Source organism: Thunnus maccoyii, chromosome 1 (genome assembly GCF_910596095.1).
Source record: "Thunnus maccoyii chromosome 1, fThuMac1.1, whole genome shotgun sequence".
Classification (NCBI taxonomy): Eukaryota; Metazoa; Chordata; class Actinopteri; order Scombriformes; family Scombridae; genus Thunnus; species Thunnus maccoyii.
Genome location: NC_056533.1, coordinates 37,774,406 through 37,784,484, shown reverse-complemented (window position 1 = coordinate 37,784,484; position 10,079 = coordinate 37,774,406). Strand labels below are relative to the sequence as shown.

Below are 10,079 nucleotides of genomic sequence, written 5' to 3'. Positions count from 1 at the left end.
GTGATAGAAGAAGTATTCAAACCTTCATGTTACCATTTTTTGTGGAAAAGCTTTGATGTTCAAACCATTTCTTCAGTGAAGTGTTCTAAAATATACTGAAATGTAAATGACTCATCAAGAGCAAAGCTACTGATAGAGATGAGGGAGAGAATAGTTTAGTTTGGTTGTCAGATTAAAATGTATCTCATGTTTTGGGGATTTTAATGAAGGAAAGGAAGAAAAAGAGACAGATTTCAGAAATCAAAGCAAGAGATGGCATTTGTGATATTTTGTGATCTTAAGTAACACTGAATGTAAAGTCTATATCAGCAAAGTAACACCAGCACCGAGATAAATGTAGATGCAGAGATATAAGTGGAAGAAACAACTATACTTGTAAATGTGCTTAATTACCTCCCACCACTTTCAGAGTGACATCATTTTTCATGCAGCACACCCTGAAGAACTGCATTCCACAGCTTCATTCCTCCTCCTCAGCTGAAGCGTGCCTGTAGGTGAGTGTTTGGGTCACAGTCGCTCAGCTTCTCACCAGCCTGAACACAAAACAGTGAGACAGAACGAAAATCATCAATGAAACGAAGAGAAGCTTGAACCAACAGGTAAGTGTGTTAACATTTCTCTCTTGAGCTCTAATAGCTCTGTAACTGATGATAATTATTATCTCACAAAAATAAAAATAAAACAAATGAGTCAGCACTTCAGGACTTTCTAATCTAAGGAACATTGGGTCTATTACTATGAACTCTATTTAAATCTAGTATGGAAATGCTTTAATCTTAATTTGTCTTAATTAATAATCAATATCATACTGTACATGATCTACAAGCTTATTTACTTAACTAGCAGAGTACCTTAATTACTTTTAAAACATTTTACGATCAGCTCAAGAGAAGCCAGATACCTATGATGTCCTATCATGGTGAGTCTTGGTTTAGAAGTCATTGATTGAAGAAATTTGAGCTACTGTAGTTATTTGGTTTACTTGAGTTGAGTTGTAGACTGTAGAATACAGTCAATTGATAATAGGCAATACAATAAACTTTAAAAAGAACCTTGTATTAAGATTCTTTTCTACAACTTGAATTATCTGGATTAATAGTTTACTTTTATAATGTTTCACTTAATGTTTTTTAATCCAAGTAGAAAAAAATCTTATGAGGGGAAAATGAGGAGCACCTTTTCAACCACTTCAATTCTTTAATAATTTCAAAGATGACTTAAATTCATGATTATCCACATAAAGAAAGTCATTTCTTGTAGCAGTAGTTTACAAGGTTTTGAGGAGTTATTATTCCTATTGATTATTTTCTGGATGGTGGTGATACTGAAAGTTATTTTAAACAGTGGAAGTTAGTAAACTGAGAGTGGAGGTATGTGTGGGTGGAGTCTGAGTCCTCCAGGAATGTCAGCGTGTTCTGCCACATTCCTGCTTCAGCAAACCTGTGTGTCTCCTGCAAATACGGGACAACTATACACACACAAACCTTCACACATTTCACACCCAAACACCTGTTTCCTTGTGCAAAATGTATACTTTCCTGGTGAATTAAATGATCTCTCTAAGGGTTCTACTGACTGCAACTGAAGTTCAGTCAGAAATGTCTGTTCCAGTCAGACAGTCATTAATAAAACTTAAATTACATAATATTAACTAAAGCCCCTTTCATGCACGCACATTGTTATGCTAATGTGATGGCAGTCTTACACTGCACACGAACCAAACGCATCACTTGATTGTCACATGTGGAAAATAAATTAGTTTTAATAAACTACAAAACATTGTAAATGAGCCAGTTATAAATTTCTGAGATTTTTTTTTTGCCCAGAGATCAAAAGGATAAGGAATTATTGCAGCAGGAGTCTAGAACCAGCCTAGACTAATATCATGCACTGGATCAAAATTGATTATAGCCCTATATCTAAATTAAAACTGTCATTAAAAAGGTCCCCATGTCCACCAAATTTTTCCCAGCTCACTGTTTGTGTTTTCACAAAGGATTTTAGGATTTTGTCTTTTGGGATTATATAGTAACTTTTCTCTGTCTATAGATTCCAGGTAAATCAATGAACTATAACTGCATTTCCATATAGATTTATACTTTTTTAAAAGTCATAATAGTACAGGATGATAACTTGAGACATAAGTAAGAATACATTTTCTGAGTTAAACATTTCAAATGTGCTGCATGCTGAAAAGTCTGCGAATGAGCAAACATCTAATATGATTTCTTAAGTCAATACTTAATTACCAATACTTTAATTCACCATTTTGAGTTTTGAACGGAATTTGTTTAAGTAATCATCAGTCAGTTTCAGCCGAAACCGAAAAGCACCTGTATGTACTAGGTTACTGATTAGAGATTGGTTTACCAAAACTGCACTGTGAGTTTTCACAGTGTATCTACTGTGTGCTGTTTTTTGTTTGAAGAGTGCATAGTCTCCATCCAACCCACGTTAATGATATTTTATGATCTAATAATGTATGTACAGTAACCAGTAACTCCAGCTATCATGGAGTAAAAAAGCTGCTTCCCACTTTGTTCTTTGAATTTTGAAGTCAGAACTGTTCTCTCCAGATCATCTCTCCTGTTTTGAACTTGAAAAGGAAGGAGGTGGGACAACAGTGAAAGTGAAGAAAAAGTACATGTTTGTTTGACTTACGCTGCCATACTGGATGTTATCATCACTTTTCTGCAAACAGTCTGACTGTTTGCTTTTCCTGTGGTATTCAGTATGTGAGAAAATTCCTAAACATGCGTGTTGGATGTCAGTTCACACTATAATCTTGATACTGACACCACAAAAGTGATATCTTATACCACTCTCTTCAGCTGGCTCAACTTTCATGCATCATCCAGGAGGAAGGTTATAGAATTGTACTGTATGGGAAAAGAAACATGAGAAAGTCTCTGTGTTCCCATAACAGCAGCAATTTTTGACTACTAACATTTTTCATTTGGTTATTCTGACAATATCTGCATTGGCCAACTAAAAACATTATTAAAGGGTCAGTTAAACCAATTCTTACCCAAACATTTTTACATGTACCCTTGTGGGCCACTGTGTCGTGGAAATAGTCTGAGATTTCAGGTGATTTGAAATATTATGAGAAAAAAAATCTGTAATATCATGAGAATTAAGTTGTAATTTGCAGAAAAGTCATTATATTACAAGTTACAATTTTACAAAAAAAAGTTAAGTAAACCCAATATAATAAGAGCAAACTCATAATACTACGCAATGTTTATTTATTAACACTCTGCTATATTAAGAGTACTCTGTCAGTTTACCTGACTAGTGAGGAATGTGGATGACCTAGAGTCATAGGTCTCACCAATAAGCACATTATTATCATAGAATTTAGGATACTGACATGAAATGACACCAGTTACATGATACAGTACATGAGTCACAGTACCTGATGTGTTATGAAGCGACGCCTGAAGCACAGCAAAGACTTGGTTTCCTCAAAACACAAGTTACTGGCACTGAAAAAGGATTAAAACTCATTAGGTTTCATGAATATCTTGAAATAATTAATCAACTGTCGTATGTTGGAGTAATATGACCTTTTTCTTGTATAATTACAACTTTATTCTCATAACCTGGTGACTTCTCAATGACTTATTCCAACATAGTTGAGTTTAAGAGATATTTCTGATTTAATCTCCTTTAAAATGAAATGTAGTTTTTCCTTTATGTTTGAGATAACTCAGTTCTCATTCTATTCTACCTTGGAGCATTTCATATAAGTTTAATCTTTTCATTAGTTTGCCTTAACTGGTAAACACCTTGAGTCTGATGTTACAGTAACACCAATTTACCACAAGAAAATATAGAAAAATAAATAACATAAATATAAAAGCACAAACTCACTTAAAAACCCCAAATCCACCTATTAAATAATAACCAGTGTCTTTTATTAAGGCCGTGAACAGTCCATGTGACCCATTGCTTATTGATTGATGGTGTAGTCCTACAATTCAGGTGTATGAACAGTGTCTTTACCTGTGGATTCTCGTGGGTCTTGTTGAAGCAGATGTCCATCCATCATGATTCCTCCCATGGTTGTTCATCTTAATCCTGCAGCCGCTGTGTGCAACTTCATTAATCCTTATCCGACCTGCTGTAAAACAGCACCACATACAGTACACATGCATAATTTAGTCTTACGCATTAACTAACAACAAAACATTCACATAATGCTGCAATCAAAAAATGTTGGCATCACTGGAAGGAAAACATTAGAAAACCACACATAATTTGGATTTGGGAATAATCACTCATTATTCCAAGGTTACTCGCATTGTTAGCCTTGTTGTCACACGACAGCCCAAATATAGTATTTCTGTTGTTTTGAATATTTTTAGTGGCTTGTACAATCAGCGTATAGCTCATTTTTAGATGGTTGAATCATCTGAAATAGTTTTGATACTGGATTTTGTTTAAGCAACCTTTTTGATACTTATGTAACGTCAGTTTTTCTCACCAAGGAAAATATATTATAGGCTAGCTCTCAGAAATTGGAATAATCAAATTGGAGCCAGATATGAACGTTTTTCACACTGGGTTGCTTTTAATTGAGGTGTGCGTAGTTTAAGGCAAGCCCCCTGCTAACTTACATGTAACGTTAGGTTAATTGTTAATTAAACCTGCGTCACACCCACACCCTGTAATCCCTGTAATGGCGGCGAAATTCACCCTCCATCCTCTACTTGGCTCAGCTCGACTGTGCCCAACAGCTAGCTTCACACAACTCACTTAACACAAAGAAAAAATGACAAAATACACAACATAAAACTTACTTACGCTGTCTTAGTTTAGTTATTGACAAGTCTGGCTACACTTGGTCCGAAAAACAAAAAAAACTATTTTGACACATTTTGAAAAACTCACCGAGTCCCGGTCCAAAACTCGACCAAATAACAGCATTCAGCAACAAAGACAGAAGGGGACTCAAAGTCACTCCTAAAATTGTAAATTAGGAGGGTCACATTTGTCCAAACAGGTTTCTTTTCTCTGTCTTTGACTTTCCCAACATATAAATTAGCTCAAAGTAGCTAGCTTCTCTTTAACTCCTGGCATGTAGGCTAACGGTCTCTCACGCGCTTCTCTCTGAAGCACTCTGAGCTATCTGACGAATCGACGAACTGTTACGGATGTTCTTAAAGAGACAGTGCACACTAATACAACATATTCAACTGACTGTTAATGAATAAAATTGCTAACCTGGAATGACTATTAGTTGCTAGTCCAGTGAATGAAATAACTGTCAAATCAGCAGTGGTGGATATGTGAATATTTACTCACATAACATCTAACATGGCACTTTACATTAACGCAATTATTTGTATTCTTTGTATTACTACATTTGCATATTATTATAGTGTCTATACTGTGAACATTTGCACATTCCCAGTCAATGTCTTGTTCAACAGTTCTCTTCACATAGAATACATTTTTACTTATTCCTTATTGTACAAGTTTATCTATATATATTTATACCACCTGTCTGCTGTGGTAGTATTTTTCTTCCTTTGTAAAGATACTTTTTCTGTTATCTTCCAATCTTTGATTGCCATGCACCACAACACAAAGACAAATTCTTTGTATGTGCAAATTTCCTCCATAATAAATCTGATTCTAATTCTGATTACTAAAGTACTATAATTAAATAGAAATTTAATTTACTTGTCCTTTACTTGAGTACATGTATGTTCATTTTATGCAACTTTATAGTCCTAGTTCACTTTATTTCAGAGAAATACTTATTATCTAGATTTTATGATCTGCCTCTAAAATATAATTTTTTACAGACTAAAGGACTCATAGTATATAAAGCCATTAAAATAAGCTCCACCTCGACCACTACAGCAGTAAAATACAGCTTACAGGTTAATGTATGTATCATTCAAATAATGAAACAATAACACTCTGAATGGGGACATCTTGCCTAACAAGCACTTTTACTTTTGCTGAGAGTATTTCTGTACTTTTACTTCAGTAATATTTTGCAGGACTTTTACTTGTAACATAATAAATTTCCACTGTGGTAGTGATACGTTTACTTAAAGACTCTGACTACTTCTTCCACCCCTGCAACTTTAAGTACTAAAGCACTTAAAGTTCTCACTGATGCAAAAATCAAATTAAAATCCAATATTGTCTATCTTGCTCATCAATCTGAAATATTGCCTATAATGTGAAATACAACCAGCAATATTAAAGTGAGAGATACCATGGTATAAATCTCTGATGGTTGACACATTTTTGTCTCAAGGTATAGGTTTAGTGTTTTTTTTACAGCTTATGTTCCTGTATATTGAAGATTAGATTTTTATTTTCATTTTTTTTAGTTATATTAACTTGGTTTGAAAGTACAATTTATTGATGTTTATCTGTCTTCTTGCAGGTCACTGGTAGTGCTGAGTGTAAGTGATGGAGCTGAAGGTTTGGGTGGAGGGTGTGGTCAGAGTGGTGTGTGGCCTATCACTAAACACTTCCTGTCAGGATGTCGTCATTGCTCTTGCACAAGCAATTGGTAAGTCAATTTTATCATTTATACAACACAGAGTCATAAACACCTAAATGTTTTGATTTCCAAAGTTTTTCTTTTCTTGTATGTCTCTCTGATATTACTTTTATTACTTTTAAGCTTTAACACAACTTTATAACTTTATTGGGAGCATTCATGCCCAAAAGGATACTGTCCATTTTGGACACAACATTAGCTTTCCTGTAACAACACCCATAGGATTTGCAGGAGCAAATCTTATACACGTATAAGATCTTATACACGTATAAGATTTGCAGACTACAGTTGGTTTTAATGACCTTACAGCCTTTCCTCTTCCACCACCCTTCATACAAACTTCATGTTTTTGTTTTCACTTTACGCTCTTCAATTAGCACATCATCAGTTCATTCTGTCCTATATTTTCCTAATGTGGGGTGAACACACACTCTGGTGGAGACCGGCTGAAACTTTTTGCATTTTGCAAGTTACCTTATAACACACCAGTACACAAACAAAAGTTTTGCTGCAGACATTTTTAACACGATACCAGTGGCACCATTGTAGACTGGTGAATATGTTGGCTTTTACTACAGCATGTTTACATGTTTATAGCATTTTACATTAAATTGTTAATTTCTTCTCTAACACCCCTTTTACACACTTAACAGTATATTCAGCTCTTTGGTGGTTGTAATATACAGATGCATGCTGGTAAATATTAATCCTTCATGTATTGCTATTTTCGACAGGTCAGACAGGTCGCTACATTCTTACCTTGAAAATACGAGGGACAGAGAGACAGCTAGCTGCTGATGACTGTCCTCTGCAACATCTGGCTCAGCTGGGACAGCTGGCTGCGGAGGTCCAGTTCATTCTGCAGCGAATAGGTCCCAGCGTCAGTGATGGTCAAGACAAACCAACCAGAGAAAGACTTCTTCCCCTGCCCAGACCATCAGAGCCAGGACCCCTCAAACATAGGGCACCACAGAAGTCTCTCACCTTCAGTCTGGGTCCCTCAACGCTTCCCAGGAGGACTAAATCAAACAGGGTTTGTTCACCATCGCCCAGAGCCTCTCCAGAACCGCGGGCTTCCCCTGTCTTTTTCCTAGACCCTCTTAACTCTGTGGAGGCAATTCCTTCTTACTCCCCTAAGGAGGAGGTGTTTAGACAGGTTCTGCAAAAACAGAGGAAGCTACAAGACCTGGAGATTCAAATTGAATCTCTGGAAAGGGAGACAGAGGTGTTGGACCAGGAAAAGTCATCTGCTGCAGTTCCTGGTCTGATGCTGGGCCTCATAGAGGAACTGGAGGAATTGGAGCAACAGCTGAGGCTGAATGAAGAAGAGATGATGCACGCAGAGCAGTTGGAGGAACAGTTACAGGCAGAGATTGACAGAGAACGAGGTATGTTTTCAAATCTGTTTGCATTTTCTACATTTTTTAGCAAGTGACTTTATTATCCTCTATCTGTCTTATTGTCTTCTGACATGTCTAAAACTGGATATGATAACACTGTTATCAACAGATATGCACAGGCGTCTACACCAGATACAATCATCAGTGGATGATCACAGTTATCAGGTCAAAGAGCTCCAAGACCGTTCTGCACATCTAGAACAGGACATACAACTCACAGCCCACAGACAAAGCTCACAGGCGAGTACTCAGCAACTAGAGGAGACCCTGAGACCTCTGAAGCAGGAGCTCCACTACCGCCAGCAGCAGGCAGAAGAACTGGATGCATCATTGTCAGGGACAGAGAGAGAGCTACAAGCTGCAGAGGAAAGCCTACAGGTATAACTCCTCCTTCATTTAATATTTTTTCTCTCACAACTTGCACCAGCATTTACAACAACAAAAGTTCAGACCCAAATAAATTTATTTATGTGAAACTGTCACTATCTGTGTGTGAAGTAAATTTGCACAGCACTTTAGCGCAGAGTTCAATTTTATAGTGAACTATGACACGCAAATTTGTTCTCTTCACCAATAGCAACCTATCTTGACAGTTCTGACATTTGAGTAATTGAGAGAGCTGGAGCTATCATATTAGCTTCATCACATGGACCACAAGAAGTCACTAGATCAAGGACAAGGATGTGTGAAGTATTCCTTGCCAATGTTTTTCAAATAGTTATTCACATAACATATTGATTGTCTTGATGTCCACATGGAGTGTATATTATAGAAAAAAAAAACTTTGACAGTGTACGTTTTGCAGATTCATCCAGAATGAACATTTTGTGTTGAACAGGATATTTTCAAGAAAAACTGTTCCTCCTTATGTTGATAAAAACTTAATCTCGTTGTCATTACGCTTCCTACAAAACATATTTTCTGATGCACATTAGTTGTATGTGAATGGAATTTTGAAACAGGGTTGCATCTAAATGAAGAATAATTTTGTTACTGTCAACACATCCCATGAAAAGACTAAAACCAACATGTGTTTGTCTGTTTCTCAATACTTTCTGACTTCCCCAGCCTGTCTGTGACTTTGGATACAGACGCAATACTTGTTAATAGGATCAACTCATTATTGGTTTGGGTCTTTTCATGGGATTTGTTGCTAACTTATACTGCATGCCTACCAGATGTATTCAACCCAAATTTGATGATGTTGGTATTATAATATTCCCTGCATCCTCTAGGACAGATTGGAGATGATTGAGGTACTGAATAAAGAGCTGCGACAGTGTAAACTGCAGCAGTTCATCCAGCAGACCGGCGTCACTCCACACACAGACCAGACAAACTCCCTGCCCTTCACTGACGTTTACCTCAGCAACGCTGGAATTATGGAGTGACAGAAGCCAAGAAACTGTTGCTGTACATCATCAGGTCGTTTAAAATGATTATTACAATAATGATTATTATAAAAGTCATTCACAGATCTTTAAAAGTAGTGCCACAACTTGAAACAAGAAAATCCTGTTTTCTCATTTTCACTGAAATAAATGCAAAAAAGTATTAGAAGTAAAATGTTCAAAGATATCAAAAGAAATAAATACGGACAGCGAAGAAGAGTCAAGTTTAGTTCAACTTTTAGGGGATTTTCATGATTTCAGATAAGATAAAGAAGGAAATTGTTGAGAAATGCAGGATAGAAGGAAAGAAAGAAGGAATTAAAGAATGAACGGAAATGGAAGTGAAGTAAGAAGCAATATAAGAAAAAGAAACAGAAAGAAAGAAAGATGGAAGGAAGGAATTTTAGAGATACTGTATAAGAATTTGACCTGACAACAGACATATTTTATAAGTTATCCCATATTAAATGTGAAGTTACTCTGTCGGATAAGTGTAAAAAGTACAATATTCCCCTCTGAATTGTGGCAGAGGAAAAGTAGAAAGTCCAATTTTAATGATTACAAGCTCAAATTAACAGAAACAATCATGAATAATTAAACATGGATATGTGACACTGGCATTATCTCTGTTTCTACTGCAGGGCATAGACTGGAAGTAAAACATGTTGAGGGGCATCCAGACCTTTCTGTGTGTGTGTGTGTGTGTGTGTGTGTGTGTGTGTGTGTGTGTGTGTGTGTGTGTGAGTGTGTGTGTGT

At 36.3% G+C, this 10,079-nt stretch overlaps 1 protein-coding gene across 4 annotated transcripts; it reads left to right on the top strand.

The window, feature by feature from the left end:
- Positions 1 to 514: 514 nt before the first annotated feature.
- LOC121903518 (ras association domain-containing protein 7-like) lies at positions 515 to 10,075 on the top strand. 4 transcript variants are annotated; one of them, XM_042420645.1, is made up of 6 exons: positions 515 to 599; positions 6,413 to 6,541; positions 7,267 to 7,920; positions 8,042 to 8,310; positions 9,168 to 9,345; positions 9,965 to 10,075. In XM_042420645.1, exons 2-5 carry the CDS (start codon positions 6,439 to 6,441, stop codon positions 9,321 to 9,323), a joined length of 1,182 nt encoding a protein of 393 aa, XP_042276579.1. In that variant the 5' UTR covers positions 515 to 599; positions 6,413 to 6,438; the 3' UTR covers positions 9,324 to 9,345; positions 9,965 to 10,075. The 4 variants fall into 4 exon arrangements, with proteins under 4 accessions (XP_042276579.1, XP_042276588.1, XP_042276571.1 ...); XM_042420654.1 differs by having other exon boundaries at positions 9,168 to 9,357; XM_042420637.1 differs by having other exon boundaries at positions 9,168 to 10,075.
- Positions 10,076 to 10,079: the final 4 nt, after the last annotated feature.